This window comes from Drosophila bipectinata, chromosome 3R (assembly GCF_030179905.1).
Source record: "Drosophila bipectinata strain 14024-0381.07 chromosome 3R, DbipHiC1v2, whole genome shotgun sequence".
In the NCBI taxonomy this organism is placed as follows: domain Eukaryota; kingdom Metazoa; phylum Arthropoda; class Insecta; order Diptera; family Drosophilidae; genus Drosophila; species Drosophila bipectinata.
Window position 1 is genome coordinate 24514159 of NC_091739.1, and position 25305 is coordinate 24539463.

The 25305-nt window shown below is 41.7% G+C and overlaps 2 protein-coding genes across 3 annotated transcripts in view; one reads left to right on the plus strand and one right to left on the minus strand.

The window, feature by feature from the left end:
- Window positions 1-24400, plus strand: part of osy (ABC transporter oskyddad) — a 47068-nt gene extending 22668 nt beyond the window's left edge. For both annotated transcript variants that reach the window (XM_017236612.3, XM_043211837.2), the window contains exons 3-9: window positions 11359-11518; window positions 11989-12251; window positions 12485-12578; window positions 17881-18308; window positions 18519-18738; window positions 22846-23023; window positions 23080-24400. In XM_017236612.3, coding sequence (XP_017092101.2) covers window positions 11359-11518; window positions 11989-12251; window positions 12485-12578; window positions 17881-18308; window positions 18519-18738; window positions 22846-23023; window positions 23080-23834 — 2098 coding nt within the window. In that variant the 3' untranslated portion in view covers window positions 23835-24400. The remainder of the gene's footprint in view (window positions 1-11358; window positions 11519-11988; window positions 12252-12484; window positions 12579-17880; window positions 18309-18518; window positions 18739-22845; window positions 23024-23079) is intronic.
- On the minus strand, window positions 6633-7995 carry Nil (Nilkantha). The gene has a single exon (XM_017236613.3). The coding sequence runs from the start codon at window positions 7798-7800 to the stop codon at window positions 6700-6702; it is 1101 nt and encodes a 366-aa protein (XP_017092102.2). The 5' UTR covers window positions 7801-7995; the 3' UTR covers window positions 6633-6699.
- Window positions 24401-25305: the final 905 nt, after the last annotated feature.

A 25305-nucleotide genomic window follows, 5' to 3' on the forward strand; every position in this document is an offset into this window, starting at 1 on the left:
TTGAAAGCGGCATAAAACAATAATTAATTGATTGAAAGGGCACTGAAGTGCTGGTCGCGCCAGAAGGCATAATAATGTCGAACTCTGATGCCTCCACACTCCCGGTTAAGTGGCATAGAAAATTAGTTCTGCCCAAGGAGGTGAAATGTTAATTTCCCGCATCGTATTTCACTAACTCAAGGCCTTTGAACTATGGGGAGAATATTGTTGTTGATCAGTATTATTAAAATTTGTACAAAAACTTAAAGTGAGTATTCAGATAAAATAATAATTCAGATAAATAATATTGATAAAAATTCTGTGTTACTTTTAAAGCTCATAGAAATATATAATTGGCGTCTTATCAGCTTGGAGGATATCCAATTCTAGGATATCCCGACAGCCGCTTTCCCCGAATTCCTTTCACTGAAAATTCAATTTGCATTGAGGCTGTGACAAGTGCAGGATAGCTGAGAACATTCAGCAGAATTTTAAGGCTGCCCTCCCAGCGTACCGAGAGCCTCCTGGTTCGAATTGAAATTCAAGCAGCAATTATCCAGAAATGAAACGAATTTTGCGGTGGTTGGGGAAAGCTGAAACTGTAGACTGGAGCGTGTCCTGGCCAAGGACATTACGTGGGTGGCTATGGGGAGCGCGGCATTTGAGTGTTGGCCGCAATTAGGAGAATGCGACGAATTCAATTTGCTTAAGCCCAGTGGCTGGTGTTGCCGTTACTGTTGGCAATGTTTAAATAATTGCATAATGTTCTCCAGTTCTCCAGGACCTTGCCGGAGATTTTCTTCTCCTCGGTTCTGTTTGCCCATCCATTTGGCGTCGTCGGGGCTGTGATTTTGCGTTTAATTTGCTTAAGCTGCGCTTCATTCCTGGCCTTATTCCTTTTTTCCCGCACAGTCTGTGGTTGCATTCGGGTTGGTCGGCATCTGTCAATGTTTATCCGTGTTAATGTTTTTCCTCTCTGCGGCCACGCACTTACAATGTCGGCTGTTCCCAGTGCACAGCAATATCAAAATGTCAGGTTTCCTTTCTTCTGCATCATTCAGGCACTCATTCAGACAGCCAGTCTGGCAGCCAGCCAGTCGTTTAGCCTGTCAGTCAGTCAGTGAGTCGTTCTTCATGTAATAGGGTGCACTGTTGAAAATTAACAATTACGCACCGCAAGCCGAGGAGGAGGTAGTGGCTGAAACTACGACAGCAGCCCCGTGTTGCGGGTTATAAAAATAAACTATGCCGCAGGCATTACAGCGGAAACGGAAGTGCGCATTAAAAGTGTGCGAGTGTGTGTGGACCCGCAATTAGCAACTCACACGTGCATACCCAGCTGTGTGTGTGAGTAATTAAAACGGAGTGTGCGCATTTTATAAGTTAAGCGTTCCCTCACCAAACTGGCCCAAACAACAGTTCTTACACAATGAAAAATTCAAATATTAGGTTTTTAGGTTTTAGAAACTAAAAATATTAAGTTGAACAGGACAAAGCACAATTTAATAATATGCCATCAGATAAATAATTAGTTTTTAGAATACAAGTTTAATTTTATTTTATTAGTGCTATTCAGTCGTACTTGACACAAGCTATAACTCAAACAGGACATTCTGAAAGTCTGCAAGCCTCATCCCTTAAAATAGCTAATTTCTTAGGATTCCGCAGCTTTATTTCCAGCCAGATGCCACTTTGCATTAAATCCCGTTTCCTCATATAGCGCATAACTGGAGGCATTCTTTTGGGTTGACCTTCCACCAACGGGGCGTATGCGCAACTTCCGCTAGAAATATTACATAAATGAGAAAACCATAAAGGCATCCACATCCATGTCCATAATGGAAAAATAAGCAATTAAATTACGTTGGCTAGCACCTTTATTTATATGCTGCATCGCCCCGGGGCAGCTGCGAAAACAGCAACGGTGTTAAGTATATAATTTGCATTAAATTGAAATTATGTGCGTCAAAACTGAATTTGCATTATTTAGCGAATGCATTTTATTTCTGCATTGTTATGCACCCCTGCTGAGCTAGATGCTATGACAAAATGCCCTCCGCTGCAATCGCTAAATTGTTAATTACACGGATGGAATCTACGCCGGCAAATTGCATGGGAATTTTCCGATTGCATTCGCATCCGCACGCACAGCTCAATGCGATAAATTTAAATAAATACGTAAAACAACGCAATAGCGGCATCTAACCGTTTAGGTTGTCAATAGAGCAACACCACTGGAAACTGGAAATAAAATCAGGGTTTACGACATCAAAAAAAGCAGTAATTGGCATATGTATAGTATGCATATACGTAGATATATGGCCGATGTTTGAAGCTGCCTCCATGGCTGCGTGTCTGTGGCAATTTGCCTCTCAGCTGATTTTGTTGATTCACGCTACAATGTCATGATTTCATTTAGCCAGTAAACAAATGGCCAAACAAAGTGCTACACTGTGATTTTGTTTTCGATGCCATGCAGAACAGCAAAATATTTGCTCTCTGTCCCCAAAGATAGAAGAACAAAACTCTATTGTAATTAAGTGGGATGAACTGATTAAATTTTGAAAATGCTCGCTCACAAATAACAATAAAGCTTGCCTTAAATACGCTTAGCGTCCTTGTGTACTTCAATGTGTATTTAATTAGATAATAAATTAACTTTTATTCATGTAATGAAAAAAACGGCACTAAAGTGACAGCTATTTGCTACACGTTTTTTATATATTATGTGGCGTGTTTAAAAAAAGTCAATTTAATGAATTATAGGCATTGTTTTTTTTATCATAGTACTTTAACCTATTAAGAGAGGCCCAATTATGCAAAAATATTGGTTAAAGCACTTTGAAGGATTACAGAATTTTAAGTCAAAATTGAAACGGCCAATATGGGGTCGGAATCAAAGCTTAAAAGTGAGCCTTTCAGCAATTTTGATTTGTTTGCTCATGTGCTGAGTTTTCGAGGTGTTTTCGTTTTTCGGATTACTGGTGGTGGCCCATCATCAACTACAAATACAGTTCATGTAATTTATTTGGACTTGGCCCAGAAGTTTGCGTGAAATTAATGTCTGTCCTTGAATTTTTCATAAAGTGCCAATTCAACAAAAAGTTTGCTCACATACATGCCAGGACACGCGCGGAAATGTCTGATACAGGCACATATAGAAAAACAAGGAAACGTCGAAACTTGACGGAAAAGTTCTCCCGCCAAGAGTGGGCAGTGAATTCATTTAAAAAGCATCTTAATCAGCAATAAATTCACATCTAATCAGTGCTCCTATTGTTTGGTATTCTATTCTCTCTCAACTTAAAGTTCCAGATCAAATAATATATTAATAACTCTTCGCATAAGCGAAAGCCGCTCGCCAAAATACATCATAATGACAAGTTGCAAGAGGCGAGGTGAATAACAAGTATTTAATTTGAGTCCAAAAGGCAACACTTGTATGTATTAAATCTTTGCAAATTTAGACCCACTGCGACCATATCTTTCCCAATTTTTATGGAGGTGCAGTTTGGCCCACAACGAAGGCCATATCTTTGCCAATTTTGATCCGATTCTTGCCCGGAATACCTTAACCGATTTGTAAATCAATTCTTCATTAATCTGCATCAAAATCTAAACACAATATATTTTTTAAATTTTTTGTCAAATTTTGTGGGGGATCCCCTTAAAAATTATGAAAAATGCATGGAGGTGCAGTTTGGCCTACAACGAAGACCATATCTTTGCCAATTTTCATCCGATTCTCGCCCGGAATACCTTAAACGATTTGTAAACCAATTCTTTATTAATCTGCATCAAAATCTAAACACAATATATTTTTTAAATTTTTTGTCAAATTTTGTGGGGGATCCCCTTAGAAATTATGAAAAATGTATGGAGGTGCACTTTGGCCCACAACGAAGGCCATATCTTTGCCAATTTTCATCCGATTCTTGCCCGGAATATCTTAAACGATTATTTAATCAATTCTTCATTAATCTGCATGAAAATCTAAACACAAAATATTTTTAAAATTTTTTGTCAAATTTTGTGGGGGACCCCCTAAAAAATTATAAAAAATGTATGGAGGTGCAGTTTGGCCCACAACGAAGGCCATATCTTTACCAATTTTGATCCGATTCTTGCCCGGAATACCTTAAACGATTTGTAAATCAATTCTTCATTAATCTGCATCAAAATCTAAATACAAAATATTTTTTAAATTTTTTGTCAAATTTTGTGGGGGATCCCCTTAAAAATTATGAAAAATGCATGGAGGTGCAGTTTGGCCCACAACGAAGGCCATATCTTTGCCAATTTTCATCCGATTCTTGCCCGGAATACCTTAAACGATTTGTAAACCAATTTTTTATTAATCTGCATCAAAATCTAAACTCAAAATATTTTTTAAATTGTTTGCATGGAAAATGCATAGAAGTACCATTTGAGTCCCATCAAAGGCGTTTAATTTTATAGAGGAATTTTTCAAAATTCAATCTAATTAGTTTTCATCCAAGTTTATGCTATTTGGGACACATTTTTAGGGGTTGGCAATTTTCGAACATCTTTGTCCCTAATTTTATTTTGTTTGTGATAAACTGTTTCGAATTGCTGTTAAAGTTTTCCAATCCTTTTCACTTGACCGCAATTCAATTTGTACTTGTTTTCTAGTCGCCATACCACATAGTCTGATCTAAATATAATTATTTTACAAATTGTATTATCTGCGGCCATAATTGTGTTTGAACCAAAATTAAGTTGCAAATATTTGGAATTTCTTTGAAGCGCAAAGTCGAGATGGTCCGGTGTCTGGGCACTCAGCGCATTGAACTTGCCATACTTTTAATTATGCTGCAAGACAGCCAACGCTGGCCACATGGACACGGACATTGTTTGCGCTGTGCTTGGCTCTTGGCTTAATAAATTGCAATTGTTTGCAAACTAAACTTTGTTCGCCCTCAGCTTTCAGGGGCGCCCCGTTCTGGTGGCCCAGTTCTGTGTGCGGGTTTGTAATTGGTTCGGTCTGCATTTGACAAAAGGAATGAAATAAAAGAGTCCGAAGAGTTGAAAAAACTGGAATCGGGCGCAAGAAAGTTTAGCATTATGGCCAGCGATGGTCGGCAAACAAAGTTTTCGCAAACATTCAGTCGCAGGGAATCTACGCTCTTGTTTTTCGTGTGCGGTTAACGAAGCAAATAGAAAAATGACCACAGAAAAATGTTGCAAGTGCTGTCGGGCGGCCCAAACTGAAGTCAAATATTTGCAGAAACTTCCATAAAGCCAAATAGCCAGACGGCCAAAAGTTAAAACAAACTGTATTTGATTTTAGCATTTAATAAGGGATTGTTGCACCCAAAACAAGAGTCGAGAAAAGTTGATTAAAATGCCAGAAAATAGTCCAGCAGTGCTGGAGAAACTATTTGAATATTCCCACAGATGGGCGTTGTTTGTTGGAAAATTGTCTAAATTATAGGAAAATAACGATATGTTGGTCACTGATATGCAATAGACACGCTGTCAGACAAAGCAAACAAACAAACTGGTGAGCAACAATGCACAACCATGAATAAAGCCGGGCCAGGCGAAAGGTCTCCTCAAAAACAGAAAATCCAAACCCGAAGCAGGATGCAGTACTGAACGAAAGAGCCAGGAGCACATGTTATTGTTTGCATTTATTTTCCCACACCCCTGCATACTTTTACTGCACTAAAAGAATGCTCCGAAATGATGAACTATCAAATTTAGTTCTAAACTGGTTAGAATAAAGTGGAACCTCAAAGTGAACTTGGAACATAATTTGAATTGAAAGGGAATGACTTCTTTCAGTGTACTTTTGTACTTCAATTCACTTCATGACTTCTTTCAATGTACTTCACTTGACCAGCAAAAATATTTGGATAGAAGACCAAAAAGCAAAGCCAAAAAATCTAAAACGAAAGAAAGCCAAACAAATGCTGACTCGGCAACCGCAAGTAATAGGCCATGGCTAAAAGGGAGTCGAGGTAACAAATAATAACTGAGCACTTCCGGACTCCGTTCAGTACTTCCTTTTTTTTCATCCTGAGCGACTGAGCGACTGGACATGGAATTGTTTAAATTATTTACACAAGCTGGAAAATTAAAATGGACAGCTGCTGTTTGGGGGCAGCAGCGGCAGTCATTGTTATGACTGTTGCAACTGCTTGGGTCAAGTGTTGTGTGTTGTGGCACGTACATGACTCGGGATGGTCTGGAGCGGACTGGAGTGGACCAGTGAAGTTCATAACTTTTCATTCTCCTTTCGACCGCCCTCCTTCGACCAATTCTATTCCGTTTCCATGGGGCTTATCCTTTGTGGCAGGCGAGTTTTAATTATTAGCATGCAGCAGAAAGGTCTCGGCCCGAGTCTGAGTTTTATGAGTTTGATTGTTCCTTGCCCCGTCAACATTGAGTATGCGTAAAGCGTGCGTCTGTATCTAATTGAAAAAATCAAGCATACGCACTGTGGTCCTATTGTTTTTGACGAAACACAAGTTGCCTATCCGAAGGCCATAACGCCCAGCTGCTGCTACAAACATCAGACCTTTCAGGCCCGACAAAGAAAAGTGATGATTACAATGATATGAATGGTACATGGAAAAAAATTCTTCTTCATCCCAGAGACATTAGGGCAGACTTCTGTTTTATTTCCAACAAGCAAATTTTTTTTTACACTTTTTATTTTAACAAAAACATTAATTTGGCTGTCAACATTTTAAATCAGATATTAAAGTAGTCGTGAAATTCATGTGGCTTATGAGGAAATGCCTCCTGATAGACTTGCTCAATAACGTGGTATTTTGCGCAAAGACCGCCTCCTGGTGGTAAGTTGGGAATATTGGAAGCCTTTCTTTTCATGGTGCGGACCAAAATTTCGTAGTCAAAGATTTTATACTTGACCATGACTTCCCGAACCATTTGAGCAATATTATTATCCAGCTTCTTGTCAGCAGCCACCGCATCGTCGTCGATTTTTGGTGCTCCGGGCAAAATCACTATCATGAGGGTCATGTTGTCGCGACTTCCCTTGTTTAGGCAAATTTCTAAAACCGAGTTCACAATTTCTGGTAGGTCCCAAGTTATACAAAGCTTGTAATGGATAAAGGCGCAGACTTCGTCACTTGTCATCACATCCCAAATGCCGTCGCAGGCGAGAATAATGAACTCGTCGCTGGCTGAGCGCTGCTGTACCGTGACATCTGGTTCTGGTGTCACCATTTGCTGACAGCTTCCGCGGGTGAGGTCGCCCTTGAAATAAAAGTCTCCTATAGCCCGAGAAACGGCCAGGGAGCCGTTAACCCGCTTTACCATCACGCTGCCCCCTGCCTTTTGAATACGATCCTTTTCAATAGCGGAAGTAGGCTTGTGATCCACGGTGCAAAAAGCTGCTTTTCCCTCCCGGCACAACACAGCACGGGAGTCGCCGCAGTTTGCAAAATAAATTTGTTTTGGAGAGACGAAGCAGCATATTGCCGTGGAACCTCCTGTCTTTTCAACGCCCTTCCTTATCTGCTCATCCAAATGCAGGAAGCCCGTCCATATCCCCATTTTAAATTGCATTTGTGAAAATTCATCGGTTTTGACGATAGTATGCAACATGTTTTCTGCACAATGGAGTGCTACATCTTTTCCTCCATGTCCGTCGAAGACCCCGAAGTAGGACCAATTTGGAAAGGCCTTATGTATCCCAAAAGTCGCAGCGTGTGTGTCCTCCATTTCACATCTCCACCCTTGCATGGAGCTAACACAATACCTAAGACCATTTCCTTCGCCAACTTCGACGTCCTTATCGGTCTGTGGTCTACTCAAAAAGCCACCCATCTGAATTTCTTAGCCCGCACTATAAATTTCTTAGTTGGTTCTTTGTTGGTTCACGATTGTGTCTTCGATAGACGTATCAGAATTACACAACCTTAAAAATGTATAAAAGTTCTAGTAACTAATTTTTGACACAAAATCTAAAGCTAAATTTTCTGTTATTATTAGAACTGGCCGAAGCTAAGTATATCTAAAAGTGACAGAAAGGCATACATGTTTTTGTCAGTGTTAGAAATATTTCGAGCTAAGCATCACTTGTTCCTCTCTGCAAATTATCACCCACCTCTTTTTCTGGCGACTGGGAATTATTCCACTCGCCCATTTCAAGGATCTAAGGCTCTGTTAATCGATGACAATTCAATTAGCATCGAGTCCATAAGCCCACAAAAGATCCTTATTCACTAAAGTCAAAATAGGGGGATGTAAGCTCCATCCACCAAAAAAATTCGGCTATCCTTGGCGGACTAAACAGAACCGAACTATTTGGCAGCTGGGTGGGCTTGGTGTGAGAATTCAATGGCCATAAGAAAAGTTTACCGTTTAATTGGACAGGCAAATAGGCAGCAGGCATGAGGCTGCAGGCAGTAGGAGGCTGGAGCAAAACTCGTTGAGAGTCTAAATGTCAGTTAGTTTCCCGGCTTCTCCGAGTCGCATTCTGCCGAACAATGAGCTAAATTTTCCATGGAAAACTACTAAGTAAGCTTGTTAATTAAATACGCATTACCGCCCCTGTAATTGCCTGTGACGCACTGCTTAGCAACAACTACAACTACTAATGAAATCCAAGGGGCCAAAAGGTGAGGGTAGAGGTAAAACATGGGTGAGATTTTCTGGGGGGAGGACAAGAACTAATTGTTCAAGTCAAGTGCAAAGTTTTGCACACCCTTCCCGCCCAGGCAGTCCTGGCTTATCCTCGTTTAGTTCTCCCGCTGCAGTCATCACTACATCGAGGCGAGAGTAAACAACAAACAAAAAATAATATGATATGGAAGGGAGCCTTAAAAGAAACTTATGCGATCTATTGATTTTCTGTAACAAAATTAAGAACTTTTTTCCTTTTAAATAATACATCATGAAGCAAAAATTAAATGTTGGTAGGGAATCTGCCACTCATGAAGTTATCGGATCACTTAATCATGGGCAGAATATAAAACAAACAATTTATTAAATTACCTTATGACACATTCAACTGGGAGACATATAATAAAATGGTCAGAAAAAAACAGCAAAAAATCAACTACCGACTACTGACTTGATGATGATAGCAATGCAAGCGACGTGCAATTAATTAGCGCATAATTCATTTCCGCCGAAATGCATTCCCCGACCTATTTGCCAACACAAATCATCAATCACAGCCCTCTAGAAATGAGTTGCGGAATCCAATGGAGGCAGACTAAATGCGGGTAGAGCAGAGCAAAAAAAAAAAAGGTTAATGGGCTGAAATATCAACATCAGCCCGGGTCGTCAACGTCGACGTCTGCATCGGTGCTTATTGTTTGCATTGTTTTCCTGTTTTCCGGCGAGCACAGCCCGGAGGTGGACAAAAACCAGGGCTTGCGGCTTACGGCTTCCACCGGCTCTAAAATATGCGCACACCGCAGGTAAACGTTGGTAATTTGTGACTTGGAATGTTTTTCAGCGTCTACTTTAGCGGGTACCGCAAAGTTTTACGGCTCCTGCCATTTCTAACACGACACTCGCCCATTTAACGCTTTATGGCATTGGATTTATGCTATGCGATATGCAAAATGCAATTACATGCAAATGCCGCTTAAAGTAGAGGAATTTACCGCAGGAAACTCAAATAAAAATAGCAAGAAATCCTTATTCAATTCTCAGGCAATTCGAAGGAAATTCTTATTACTAAGGGATACAGGTTCACGTCTTTAAAATCATTTTATCGCAATATTAGATGCTTTCCATTAATATCCGTTTTTTTAACTTTAAGCTCTCAACTCTCTTAATTGTGTAAAAATCGTGTTTAAATGTTAAACCCAATTAAAGTTAACAAATTATTCACTTTGCGTAAGTTTTATCTGAGGGTTACAGTTTCATAGAGAGTTTAATCATATCTGGCCCCATTGTCCTACCTGATGCTGCACTCCGGGCCGCTTCACCACCTCCTCTACCACCTCTGGACAACTCTGGTGTCCTTAAGCTGGACAGAGCAGGGCTGTGCTTTTATTTACCCCTTTGGCTTTTGCTTTGGCTTATACAAGTGCAGCTCATCTCCCTGGCGCGGAAACACACACGAATACCAAGTGCAGTCGCTTCGAACTGCATGTTATTCATGGCTAAACACACACACACACACACGTCCACCTTAACCGACCTCTAACCGCGAACCCGCCCGCTCTGGCCACATCACAGATACACCCACCCCACACCCCTTTAGCTAGAAACTGGCAACTGCCAGACCAACAATTTTCTAAACTCGCGCGTTGCGCACGTTATAAAAAAGGCAGCTCAGGGGAGGTCCTTATTGCACTAAAACACTAAGATAGTTTTTAAGTGAATTGTCCTTAATATGACACTTCTTTAGCTATCATTCTATTTTAACTAAGCCCGGTTAATTACAATTTTAGAAGAAATCTAAAGACATTTTAAGAATTAAATAAACTTAATAAATAGATACAATTTAGAAATAAAATAAATTTTTGCAGTGCCATAGATAGTTGGTTGGAAAGTGGGGCGTTGGGTGGTGGGTTGACTGGCGCGCTAAGCTGTGCTAAACATTCCCTAAATATATTTTGCAACAGCTCCTCCACACATGAGATAAGCGGTGCACATACCACACCAACCTGAACCCGAACATGAAGATACTGCGGGTTGAAAAACAGGTGGAAAAGTGGAAAGGGACTGAGCGGAGGCTGCAATAGCAGGGGCAAAGGTGAAAAGGTGGAACGCCGGGGCTGCCACTGAAGGGGAGAGCTCAGAACACAGAGCGCACAGAGCAATGAAACTTTTTGCGCCAGAATATTTTTGCAAAACTATTCACAGTTGATTTTTCACCTGATGCTTTTCAGCCTTGTGCCTTTGCAAGTGTCCCTGTCGTTGTGTGAGTGCAGTAGTAGTGGTGCGTCGGTGTGAGTGCTTAAAATATTTGTACGCCATCCACACACACCCACACAGCCTCCTCGTCCTTAAAATATCCGCCTCTGACCAGCAGAGCCTGGCCTTCTTGGGCGCCCAACTTAAATACAGCCATCAGCCACAGAGGCTGAATTTTTCCTATAGGTAGGCTTACTCCCCTTGCCCTCAAGGACTTCCTCCACAGTCAGTAGTTAGGGCTAAAGCTCCACTGCATTTAAATATTCACACTAAAGTCTTTAAAGTTCAGAAATATCTTTTATGGTCTAATGGCTGTTAATAGATTTGAAACAACAGTGGCCAAGTGACCTTAGAATAAATAAATAAAACTAACCACTCCGTATAAAAATAACTTTTATTAGATCTTTGAGCTTTAATCCTTATACACGCACATGCTTGAGCACGAATATATTTATATACCCTATTATGAGAATGACTTTATACTCAACTACCCGTGTTCAATTGCAGATATGGTCTCCTGGGCGCCTCTGGATGTGGAAAAACAACGCTTCTCAGCTGCATCGTTGGTCGACGTCGCCTCAATTCGGGCGAGATTTGGGTGCTCGGCGGACGACCTGGATCGCGTGGTTCCGGTGTGCCGGGACCCCGGATTGGTTATATGCCACAGGTGAGTTAACCCGGGCCGCACTGCACCTGCTTGGATGCCTGGCTGCCAGTCTGCCTTGCTGCCTGGCTGACTGGTGCTCTTCACCCAGCAGCTCCTGAATTTTTCATGCTCTTTTTATTGCCCCATGCCTGAGTCGACTAAATTAAATAAACGCAATAAAATGGGGAAAGCACAAAAGAAAACATATACCGTGAAAAGTTTTAAATGCTCGATACACAGAACGCAAAAGTGTCTGAAGAAGATTAAAAAGGAAGGAAAGGATAAAAAAAATAAATGGGAACTAACTTGGAATATAATTTGGAGTTTTTAAAACCTATAAAAATATTTGAAAACTGCAATTTGTTTTATGTTTTACCACTTAAAAATTATAAAGATTCTGCTCCGCAAAGTAGGCATTATTTGTGGGCTTTGGGAAATCTATTGTTGCACTCCTGAAATAATATCCGTGCTACAATTTCGGCTTATTGCAGGAGATAGCCCTTTACGGCGAATTCACAATGCGTGAAACTTTAATCTACTTCGGCATCATTTCGGCCATGGCCCGCAGTGACATCGAGGATCGCACCGAATTCCTGCTCAAATTGCTCAATTTGCCAAATGGCTCGAAATTTGTCAAGAATCTGAGCGGAGGCCAGCAGCGTCGGATGAGTTTGGCAGTGGCCCTGCTACATGAGCCGGAGCTGCTTATTTTGGATGAGCCGACAGTGGGAGTGGATCCAGTTTTGCGACAGAGGTGAGTTTCTACACGAAAATAAACACATTTTAGCCTTACATATGCCTAGAGGTGATGTTGATTAAAGCACATAATTGTGTAGCACAAAAATAATAAAAATAATAAAATATGTAAGATAATAGCTAAAATATATTCCTTTTCATTAGAAATAGTTTTCTCTGTACCCTTGGCTATCATTTGATAGCATCCCCTTGATATATCATCTGATTAACTCTTCATCTTTTTGATTACAGCATCTGGGATCATTTGGTGGACATTGCCAAAAATGGCCACACGACTGTGATAATCACAACACATTACATCGACGAATGTGCCCAGGCACATATGGTAAGTAGTAACATCCTGGCTTGGAGGGGATGGAAACGGGTTCCTGGGTCCAAGGGAGTTCTGCAACCAAGTGTCAATGGCTTTTGGCGCCCACGCATTGTTTGCCAGGGTGATTTATGGCTAGCTGGCACATCTATGTGTAATATGGGGCGTATGAGCAATATAATGCTGCCACTGTCAAGGTGAAAGTTCAGCTATCAGCTCCGCCGAGGGCTGTCAACATGCGGCGCTAAGTGCTTCCGCTTTCCCCGCTCGTTGGACTTGACAAATTTGTATCCTGCGCTCGGGCGGACGGGTCGGACGGAACGGGGAGGCTGCAACAAATCCGTGTCCTGTCAAAAAAGAAAAAGCCAAAAAATAAAAAAAAAAAATGAATGGTGCAAAGAGAAAAGACCAGGACTTGAATATTACTGGTGGCTGTCTCTGTTGACCCATGGCCATTTCAGGATTTACGAGGCATTTCCGAGCGAGACACATTGCAAAATTTACTTCAGATTTATTTATGCCACGGACGGAACAGATGGGAACCGTCCTTTGATCGGGGTAGGGAAATATAACTGCGTTAGTCATTTAATGCGTGCTGCAAACAATGAACTCGGTGGAGGAAACAACAGATATGTGTGTGAAAAAGAAAAATACAGGAATAAATCGTGACAAAGCTCGCAAACAAACGCCCATCACAATGGACATTTGGATAGACAGATAGATACACGGCCGGAGCGACAGGCTGAGATACAGACACTTGGCAACACGCACAGGATATGCACACATAAAACAAACAAAATCCTTACCCAGGGACACACGCAAGCTCAAGTGAAGTGTGAGATGGTTGAATATATCAATGACAACGTTCTGGAAAAGATTGATGTGAAAAGAGGAGAAGAAAGTGCAAGATGAGCCGCAGATCGGCACTTGAGACACTCTACACATCAACTTGAAAGAGTGTTCGCCTACCGTTTAATTTGATTGATTGGATGCCAGAAATTAATCAACAGTATGATTGGTTAAGCGGAATTTTTTCCTATTAAATTTTTTGGCGAATTTAATGTATGGTATGCCACTTATTATTATTAAAATTCAATGCATAGGTTTCTACCAAATTTCAGGACACTCATACTAAACAAAATATTATTGATTAGATTTGAAACCAAAATGGAAATATCTCACATTGAAGATGCCACAAAGTGTGATTGATTGGGTGCCAAAAATTATTTTCTCAGCAAAAATCCATAATCCATACTTTACTGTTTAAATTGAAAATTAATTTATGGCCACTTTAAATGCTCCTTATCCATCCATAATTCATACGAAATCCTTTTGGGTCTGATTCCCACAATACTGAAACAATCAGCCAGGTCGAGCCTGGAGCCCTCCAACCCCACTTGACCCCCTAAGGACCTGAAGCGGGGTCTAAAGGGCTCACATGCTGTGCGGCTGCCAATTGACAACACGTTTCGTACCACCACTCCTTTGGAAATCCTGCACCCCCTCGGACCATGCCCCAAAGGGATTCCGTTGTCACGCCGCCACGCGGCCAAAAGTCATTGCGGTAAAGAGTTATGGCCAATAAACAAAATCACTGCCAGGAATAGAAAACTCGCCTTTGTTTGCGGGCAATCGACATTCAGCACTTGGCACTTGGGAATGAAAACGGGATTGGGTGTCACAGGATTCTGTCTGACAAACAAAACAATCGACTGGCTCTCAGTCCATAAAACCAGGCACGAGGATCGAACCCATGCCAGGAGAATCAAATAGAATCCTGGCTCACTTAATCCGAGCGTCAAGCGTTGAAATGTGAATTTAATGCGAATTGTTAGATAAAATTTATGGTTTATGGGTTTCACTCGAGCCGGGACTATAAAAAGCTAACTTGCGGAAGAAGTTGCCCCTCTTGGTAAATATCCTTGCCCTTCAGCGCCCGTATCCTCGCATGCAAAGCCCTAGGGAGTCCCTGATTGTGGAGCTGTTGTGTGTCTTTAACTTCTGGTGACAGTGTTTAATTGCTCATATGGAACACGTGTTGGCCGGCCAGCGAGGCTAGAGCAGCAGCTAGTCTAAGCTTAGTCAATCCACGCCTCTTATGGACAAGAGTACACACAGAAAAATATTTAAAGTATGAAATACTTTCCACTGCCATCTTACACTAAAGCTGCGTAATTAATTAATGTGTGTCATGTAATTTTAAATTAATTTAATTATCATTTACGAAAAATTATAACTTTTTTTTTCACTGTTAAAGTACTATGCCCGGCAGCAAATTGCTTTTTCAGCTTTGTCACTTTTCCGTGGCATGCTTTCGAGTCAGTCAGCTCAAGTCGAATCCTGGTCAGGGACAAGGATGGACACAGGATAAAGCTTCAGATCGGACCAAGGTAGTTATCTGTACATATTTTTGGGCAATTCCGCACGTCACGAGAAGCTCGCAAGATTTTTTTTCCCCCAAAAGCCAAAATACAGAGACTTTTGGGAAGTCCTCGGGCTTGTGTTTTGGCCACGCTTGTTTCCTTTTTTTTCGATGTGCTGAGTCAACGAAATGGCATGTCGCAGTGGGATTCTGCTGGCCAATCGTCGACAAGGCAGAGCCCCTCTCGACACAGACAGACACATAAATTTTACTGCACTCGCAGCCTGATTGAGTGAGCCACTCCAATTGGCACCTACATGCAACTTGATCTATTCTCCGGCTCTTCTACAACCCGGGCATTAAAAATTATTATTGCACTCTGGCAATTTATAAGCTGAAAATTCATGTGGCAATAAAAATTATACGTAGCATGGAGGCAAAAACTGCCATTAGTTTTTCTGCTTCTGCTGGTGCTTTTGCTCCTGATTCGGATGGGAATGCACTCAAACAAAAGCAGGAGCATTAAACATAATCGTAAAATGCGCATTTACGACTGCCATCGAGTGTGTGTGTGAGAATATGTCTACTGATTCCTGGCAGAGAGTTGTTGAAACTTTGCCGTGCTTAAATTCGGTTATTGTTATTTGTATGGTGCGGCGATTAAAAGTTTTATTTTAATTGAAAAATATTTATGGACTATTTAAAATTTGTGAAGCTTTTGCCGTGTCTGGCAAAAGCACCTTGTCGTCTTGCCAATAACTTGTGAGATTATTACAATTCAATGTGTGAAAAAGAAAGGCTTAAAAGTATATTTATTTTCTTAAATATGTAAAGTATTTGAAAATATTCTGGGATAAATTCAGTGATTTACTCAGTTGTGTGAAAAAAGGCTTTTAAATATTTATAAAATAAATATTACAGAACTTTAAAACTTCCGTAAAATTTGTATGGCAACATTTTGGCTCTTTAAAAATTAAATCCGCCCAAGCAGTGCGACCCACATCACATTTGGCATCGCACTATGACAGGATCAGCGCCTGCACTGGTGTCAGTATTAGAGCAGGACCGCCAGCATCCTGTGCGAGGTCAACCAACTTGGGCTACACAACAGAATCTCAAATGGCTTCCCGTCTCGCTCCTAACAGAGTGCAGCGCTTCACTTTTTTTTGACAGACATTGCTCCCCAAATTTAATGTCAGCGTTGCCTTTGCCTTTGCCTTGGCTCAGGGGAAATTGTTGGTTCACACACAAAATGACAAGAAAAAAGGAAAGTTGTTGAAACAAAAAGAAAAAAACCAGGACAAAAAATGTAAGGAGACAGGGCAGGGATAACACAAAAAAAAACCAAATCGCGTCTATTCCACATGGCCAAAATGTGAAGACAGCGGGGGCGTGACGCGAGGGGACTGTCTCTCAATGTCCCCAGTTGAACATGCAGCACTTTCTGCTCTAATAAATGAAATCAGGGAGCGTAACATTATGTGATGGATATATTGTTACGAGTCCTGTACTTTGCCATTTACTCCATTCCCCTTCGGGGGCGCCTTTAATAGTTAATATTGTTTCGGTTGCATTTCCTTTTACATTGCTTATTTGTTCCTGGTTTTGTTCCTTGCTTTTTGTCGCGTAATTTTCCGCATGTTGCACTTGAGTAGCACAAGCCAAAAAACGAAAATCCGAACAGCATGCAAAACGAACACTTTAATAATTGGTATAGCTGATAGGTGACAACACGATTAACATGCGAATTAAGCTTTCAACAGAAAACCCATTAAACACGGATATAGTACTTAATGAAAAGGCGATGGGGGAACATATAGCTTTTTTAGAATTCTTAAATTCCCATATTATGCAAAATTATTTGAGCGCTCACTTGACTAGCTGGCACTATATATTCCAGAATAAATTTCGGCATAACCTCCGCCGTCGTTCATGGAAAATTCCACCCACAAGCCACGCCATAAATATCATGTGCATTTTTCAATTTTTCAATTTCCCCTGCGTGTCGGGTAGGAGGCAAGCTGAAAATTATTTATGGCATGCAAAATTGCTGGCCATAATAATGCATATCACATAGTTGGCCAATAAAATTACAATTGCCTGGCTGGCCAGGAAGCCCGTAATTTAGTTTGCTATTGCAATCCAATTAAGACGTTAATTGGCCCTGAGAAGTCGAAAGACAGAGCCTTAACTTGACCATATAGAGGGAGCGAATTAGCCAAACACAACAGCTCCAGGCTTTGTTTCGGCCCGAGGAAATGGACGATTTCCTTGCTGGCCCAAAATCAGGAACGAAGCCAAATCAAGCAGCAAAAGTTTGCTAACTAGCTAGCCGGGCTTGTGTGGTTTATTTAGCATAGAGTTTTCCTGTGCAGTCAAGGAAAGGATGTGTGAAAGGGCTGCAGGATCCCACTCATGTGCATGTCTAATGAAGCCATCCATTTCGTTCGGATTGACGAACAAGCCTCGCCAAAGTGGCAGTTCCAAGGCAAAGCGGCGGCAAACTTTCGCACCCAAAAGACACACACAGAGCCCGCCAAAGGACTAAAGGGATGATGATATGATGATGCCTGGTCATGTACGAACACAGAAATCAATTAACTTAATTTCCGCACGTTGCGTGAACAAGAGATTTGGTCAAGGCAACGGCGAAGTCAATAAAACTTCATCGACTTTGGCAACAACAGGATGTGCATAAAGAGCGCAAACTTTGACAAAGATTCGGCGACATGGTCGAGGATAAGGACAAGTGACCACTCGCATCAAAGTCGAAAAGTTTGATTGGCTCAGCGACACTTTCCGAAAGAACACTTCGATTCAATTATCTTTCGGACAAACAGGGGTGACCGAAATCCAAGAATCTATATCAGGGCAGGACATTTTTTGAGTTACAATTCAAGACAATTGACTTCGACATTTATAAAATATTAAATTTACAATTTATATTCTTTTCAGATTGGTTTGTTGCGCGGAGGCAAAATGTTGGCTGAAGAATCGCCCGATTATCTGCGACAGCAATATAATGCCGAGTCTCTAGAAGATGTTTTCCTAAAGCTCTCCGTGATGCAAAATATGGGTAAGCGACGTCGATCCTCGATCGCCCAGGAGATCGTCGAACAGGTGACAGTCCCGGCTATTTCCAATCCTGCTCTGGACATGTCAGATGAGCAGCATGCCGCCGAGATTTCCGGCGAGTTCGGTGACAACATATCGATGTCCTCGGCAGCCCGTGATCCGATCAGCAGTACTGCGGTTGCAGCTCCTCCTCTGCCCCCGGTCCAGGAGACACCCACATCCTTTTGGTACAATCTTCATGTGATGCAGTCGCACCATCTGCACGCCCTTATTTGGAAGAACTTCTTGTGGATGATGCGCAACGTTGGGTAAGTGATTCCTAAAAAAAAACACTATAATCCCATTAAAATTGATGAATCTCAAAAACTAACCTCTGCATAAGTTAAAGGCGATTATTTCCCGATTGCCATTCAGATAAATAAGCTGCTTATTTTGCTCTCGTACTAAGCTTCTCTTGTTTGGCCGTGCAATTATTACGTACTTGTGCTTAACGAACAAATATCGATGCCTTTCCACAGGGTGATGCTGTTCATTGTGGGCCTGCCCGTGGTCCAGATTCTGTTGTTCTGCTACGCAATTGGCCATGATCCGACTGGCATCAAATTGGCTGTGGCGAATCACGAGATGAGCGAGGAAATGATTATGCAACAATTCTGCCCAGTCCACACCGGATGCAATCAGACGATGCTGAGCTGCCGTTATATCGATATGCTGGTCAAGAACAAGAGCATGGTTGTGGTAAGTGCAATGCAAATTACCTACTCGAGTACCCACCCCTCCCTACCTGCCCTTATCATCCTCTAGGGACGAGGTCGAACTGTTGCAGTAGCAGTTGCAACTCTCAGCCCGGGGGTGCAATATCAGCTGTCATTGGCTTTTTGGTTAAATTGTGCAGTGCGAACTTTACAATAACCACTCATGTTGCTTATTCAGGTCCGATCTCAGTACACCGGTCCAGTTAGTCCTGCATGTCCTGCAGCTCCTGTCAGCCACTACTGTAATTTATTTCAATTTGTGTGGACAGCCGAGTGGCTCCCTCTGTTGGTCGCCAGCCGAAGCTGCTGCTGCTGCTGGTCCTGCTACTGCCACTCCTTCTGGGGGAGCTGCCGGGGGTGCTTTCAATCTACAAAGCACACATCATTTTACCCCGCCGCACTCCTAAATCACCACCTCCAACCTACTTGGCTTTGTCTTGGTCCATTTTCCCTAATAGTGATGACCAATATGACCTTTTTGTAGACTAAACTAAGAGGACTTAGTCAATTAATTATTTGGAAAAAATGTAGAATGATATATTTATTCATACTAACTAGAAAAAAAATACTGTAATAAGATTGAAATATTTTTCTTTTTAAGTTTAATATCCGCCATCACTGCTTCTTCGGTCTCCACCCAGAAGTCCTGCTCCTTCGATGGAATATGGACACTGCGTTAGTGGTGCCGTTGCCATTGCCATTGCCGTTGCCCTTGGTGTTGGCGAACACAAATTACAGCTGCTTATCTTTGGCACGGCCAGTCGGTCGAGATCATCAATAAATTTACTGGCCTGCCATGGGATGCGATGGCCAAAAACACTATTGGAGTGGCCGGAGTGGGGCACAAAAACAGCTGAAGGCAGGGCCAAAAGCCGCTTGTGGCAATTTATTGCAAATTACGCTTCAAAAGCAAAGTCGCCTTTGTTGCCTAATTTGAGTTTCGTTTTGGTTCGGGGGCTCGAGTCCTGGCTTATGATTCCATGCATTTTACATTGGTCTCTGTAATAACAGTAAACCAAGCCAGAAGTCCGGGAATTTTTACGATTAGTTTGTACAGCATTAAGCGGAAACTTCATGCAAAATTGAAACTTATTATCAGGTCGGAGGTAAAGCCTGGCATTCAGGGAAATACCGCTCAAGCGTTTCTGCGAATCCGCTCCAGTAATCAATTGTGTGTGGGTTTCGGGGAAAGACAATAATAAAAAAGAATCAGCATTGAGATCTCAATGTCCAATAAAATTATCTCGCCGACGGACCGTGACCTCCTAAACTTGCCTTAATTTTCAAATAACAATATAATAAAGACCGCCGCCCGGCAACATCAGTAATAGGGCCAGCAACCGTCCGCATGCCTCAACTGGCAATTTGTGAAGAAAACTTTTTACCTTTGGAAATTGAAAAGCTTCTCGGGCAACCACTCCGCCACGCCACCCCAACCACCGGCTATCAGACTAAATTTGTATAACTTCGGACAATAATAAAAAAGAACGGCGAAAAAATAATACGCGACGGTGTATCTTTAGTCCGCATCAAAGGCCCCTTCCAACGAAAGGCGATGGGAGATGAGGCCGAGTTAATTTTGGTCAATGAACAGCGTATCAACGTGCCATCAGCACTTGGCCAGGTCCCTGAGACGTCGCCTCACCTTACCCAGTCCTCTTGCCAACGACGCCTTCCGGCGACCCTCGAGGGTGGGTCAAAAAAATTTGAATTTAGGACGGAGTATTGAAAGCAAGTCTTTTCGTTGTTTTCAATAACAATTCTATGTGCCATGTAGTCACAGTTTACTCAGGGTATACTTAACTTTGCGAAGGTTTTGGAAAGGTTTTTAAAAATATTTAAATATTTAGCACGTGGCTAAGAGTAACATTTATATCAAGAGCCTTTTTCAAGGGGCTTATTTAAAAAATCTATCTTTTCTATTAATTTCTTTGAAGAGTATACCCAAACTTATGCATACTTTTAAACTTTCTTGCATATATTTCTGCCTGAAAATTTGTTGGGAAAAAGTCTGGTCCTCGAATTTTTTAGGGTTTTTGCCTTGTGGTTATATGTTTCCCTTTTACTTTTTCCTTCATTCTCGTTCAGATCAAACGCATCTTGGTTACTAGTTACCCTCGTCTTAACGAAAAATTGGCCTTTGTTTTGGGGACAACACTTCGAAACGAAAGGAGACTTCAACCTCAATCTCCTGGAGGCAGCTCCCTGAATGGTTGCATTAATAATTTGCAAAAATTCCCCTCGGCTACCGGTCCGGAAGAGGACTCTTAATTTATGGGTAAATTGAAAAACATATTGTGGTCAGCCGATGTCGTTGACTGTTGTCGTTGCTTCTAATTAAAAGTTCATTAGGCATGACAACGTGGCTCATTAGGGAAAGGGCGTAGTCGAAAGATTTCATGCTTCCTGGGAGACCCCCAGTTTGGACTACGCTCCTGATGGTACTTGATTAGCGAAAAGCTTTAAGTTGAAGTTAGTGCTCGAGTTTTCCAGTGGCTTTTTTCTTTATACCTTTAGCCAGAAGAATTTTATGAGGCAAGTTAAGGCAAAGTCGAAACAAAAATTGCCAAGGTAGCTACTAGCTGGGGAAAGTTTTTCTACCAGCTCCTTTCGAGCTCATTTGCGTTGGGCTTCTGACCAAGTTGACTTCATTTGCGCATAGTTTGTGGCTCAAGTTTGTCATAAACAATGTTGAAGTTGGGGTTAATAGTAGCATAAAAGTTGTTCAAGTCCTGCAGTCTGATTGTCTGTTACCATGGCCGTGGATGAAGGGCTATTTTGCATTATAATTTATTCGAAGTCTCTAGCGTAAACCACTCACCCGAATCTCCGCTTCAGGTGTTCCGCAAAGAACCCCCACCCTAGACCCAAAATGTGGGCAACAAAGTTTCCTCTCCATCTCTACCATCAAATCTAATGAGGCAAATTAAACCACACACACAATCTAGTTCAGGTGTCTGAGCGGCAAATGGGTTCATTTGTATCGGCATTAATGTGGCAATTGCGTAAATTTCACGCCTGTTCGGCCTTATCCCCTTTCGGTTTAAATAACTGCATATCGAAGCCGCAAAATTGCTCCAGCTTAGCCCAAATACAAATGCCAATACACGCTCCCGAGTCCCGAGTTTTTGTGGCTTTGGTTGGCTTTTCCCCTCAGCTCGGATTTTGCGGTTGTTTTTCGTTTTCTGACGCTGTCTGCCTAGTCTGAGGCCTATTGGGCCAACATAAGTGACTGCCGAAAGTTTAGGCAAAGTTTTCCCCTTCGAAGGCAACTTAATAAATGTGTAAGCACTTGCAGAGAACTAGCTAAAGATCCGAGGATGCTCCACATTTCGGGGGCCGGCTTTCACTTCATTATTTATTTTGCTAGGAAATGAAATTGTTAAAGATAACACAAACATATTGTTGACAACAACAAGAACATGGCCCGCAAAAAAGTAGGCAACACGGACCGCGAAACGAAGGCAAACGCCTCTCCTTTGTTGTTGATTTGTTTGCCTCGCTGAATTTATCGCTTGGCGCAAAGTACGCACATTAATTACGGGGAGTTACTTTTATTGTTGTAGCAACCAACTACAGCACATCGTCCCACATGCAGCAAACAATGCGACAGGAAATGAAGCGGGACAAGCGCCACAAAGAGACAGTAGCAGAGCAGCACGAGCTGAGCGCCACCAGCTTACAAAGCTGCCAAGAAAGGAAGTGCCTTCGGGCCGGGATCCTGGCAGCCTGAATATCCTGGCATGCGTTGCTCAATAATTCAGCGGCTCCGATTTTAATTGCGCAACAACAACACCCGTATCGGTGGCAGCACCAAGAGTCGGAGCAGAAAAAGCAGCTACGCCTCCAAGTCCCTCGCCATCTGTCTGGCAGGTGCAATGACTTTTTAAGCTAATTGAATGAGTATTTGATTGACTGTTGCCGTTCACCGTCCCACGTTTGCTGTGTCTGCTTTTTACCAAGAATTATATTGGGACTTCCTATAATTTTGATTGATGGAATCTTTTAAAGAACAAAAGAAATATTATAAATGATAAAAGTTATGCTTTTTAAATACCATTTAATACAAATATTCCTCAATTTTTTTCAGAAATATTTAAACGATGATGAAGCCGCCTATGAGGAGGTCAGGAGAGGAAAAGCCTGGGCCGCCTTGGTGATCCAACCGAATTATACAGAATCCCTCATGGAACTTGTTGAAGAAGGACGCTATACCGAGGATGGAACCATTGAAGCCTCAAACTTTAACGTGCGGATGGACTGGTCAAGTAAGTAGTTGTTATAAAAATTAAAATTTTAAAATTAAAGTTAAAATATCTTGCAGATCAGCAAATCTCGCAGATGCTGTACCGCGATCTCCAGTACACATTCTTTAGCTTCGTGGAAAATATGCTGACGGACTGTGAAATGAACCCGAAGTTGCTTCGAGTGCCTGTGGAGTGGGAGCAGCCCATTTACGGCTACCGGAATCCCAACTTTACGGACTTTGCTGCTCCTGGTGTGATCCTGACCATTATCTTCTTCCTTTCGGTGGCCATTACGTCGGGTGCCATGCTGATCGAGCGGAACGAGGGCATGTTGGAGCGATGCCTGGTGGCGGGAATCACGGGTCCGGAAATCCTCCTCTCACAGGTGGTCACCCAGTTCACGGTCATGCTCAGTCAGACTATCTTCGTGTTGATAGTTAGTTTCTACTTCTTTGAGCTGACATTGGTTGGCGACATTTGGCTGGTGGTGGCCCTTTGTATCCTGAACGGACTGTGTGGAATGAGCTTTGGATTTGTTATTTCCTGTGCGGTAGATACGGAGCGAACGGCCACGTATGTGGCAATGGGCTCATTCCTGCCCATCGTGATGTTGTGTGGCATTATCTGGCCCATCGAGGGCATGTTTCCACTGCTGCAGTTTGCCACCGCCTTCCTGCCACTCACCAAGCCCACGGAGTCCATGCGATCGATCCTGCAACGCGGCTGGGGCATTGACAACCCGGCCGTGTACAATGGCTTCATATCAATTTCATCCTGGGTTCTGGTGTTCCTCATACTCACTATTCTGCTGCTCAAGTTCAAAAAGGGTTAGGTTCTATGCATATTGCACATTACACAGAAAATTGTGATTAAGAATTAGTGGGTATATTTCAACTCAAAGCATTTTACTTGAAACATTTACAAAAATTTTCCCATTCCAATGTCAATTGGTGGAACATGGCCATTAATTAATGTTAACAAAAACTAAATATGAAATTCGAGATGAAACAAAAATTGGACTGGAACAGGTTAAATGGAATTGAACTTTAAAATGTCTAAGAATCAACACGTAAATGAGTCAAAAATATGGATGTTTTCTGTGCACATTGCTTATGATTTTATTAGGTTTTAAGGGTAGTCTTACGCTAGATTAGCCGTGTCCTTAGTCCTTAGATTTAGCCTTCTACCACTGGCAAATTGGTTCCGGATCACCAATACTACCGAGCATGTAAACTTTTGTGCCTTGTAGTTTTAAGCCCTCCTCTTGTCATATCACCATCACGACCATGTCACATTCGCCCACAAAGACATCAGAGCATTCTATATATTTATGTTGTAAGCTTGTGAACAAAATACAAAACTTTGAATAAATTGATACATAGAAAAACTTTCCCGAGACTTACCTCAGAAATTATTGCGTAAAGCTCTGCCATGGGTAATTGAGATTTATTCACCTTGGAGCTGGGGAGCCAGAGCTCCGTGATTGCTCTGATTGCAGCAGGTTGGCAAACTGGCCAAAATTTCGAAGCAAAAGCCAACAACTTTGCCTGCATTGTCCAAGTTGGGGCCAAGAGGTCCTCTGGTCCTTTCAATCAGTCATTGGTTTTGCCAATATTTATTTACCGAGTATCTGCAATCAAAGACCTCAAAAAGAAAAGAGTCCTGAGTTTTGGTCACATCTGCCCCTGCCACGCCCTTGCCACATTATTCCAAGGTAAGCCCGGACGGAGAGCTCGGAATGTCAGAAGGACTCGTTTTCGACACATTTCACATTTTGTGGCAAAATCAATTAAACCGGAAATGCATGTAGACCACGGCTGAGTGAGTGGCACACGTGCAACGGGGGGTGGGCGTTATCCAGCTTCCGCTTAACACGAAAATTCAACATAACAAGCGGACAAAGTGGCAAGGACTCGAGTGGAAAGAGTTCTTTATGCACTTGAATAAAATGAGAACCAGTTATTAAAGAATTTGTCTGAAAAAAATGTTATACCACTTATAGTTTTAATAAAAAAGATTTTATGTTTGACGGTATCTGAAAAATAAAAATCAATATTTACCTTTAAAATTAATACACGGTTTAATTGGTACTTGATAGGTTGTTCACATGTGTATGTATATTTATGAATGTTTTATAATGTATTAATGTTTTTAAAAAGAGCAATAATATTTCATTTAAAGTGAAAGAAAATATTTTATGTATTTAAGAAGAGAAAGATATTGTCTTATCTTAAATAATTTTTTTTTTAGAGTGTGATTGACTGGCTGCCAAAAAAAATGGAAAAAAGAATCGTAACACATAC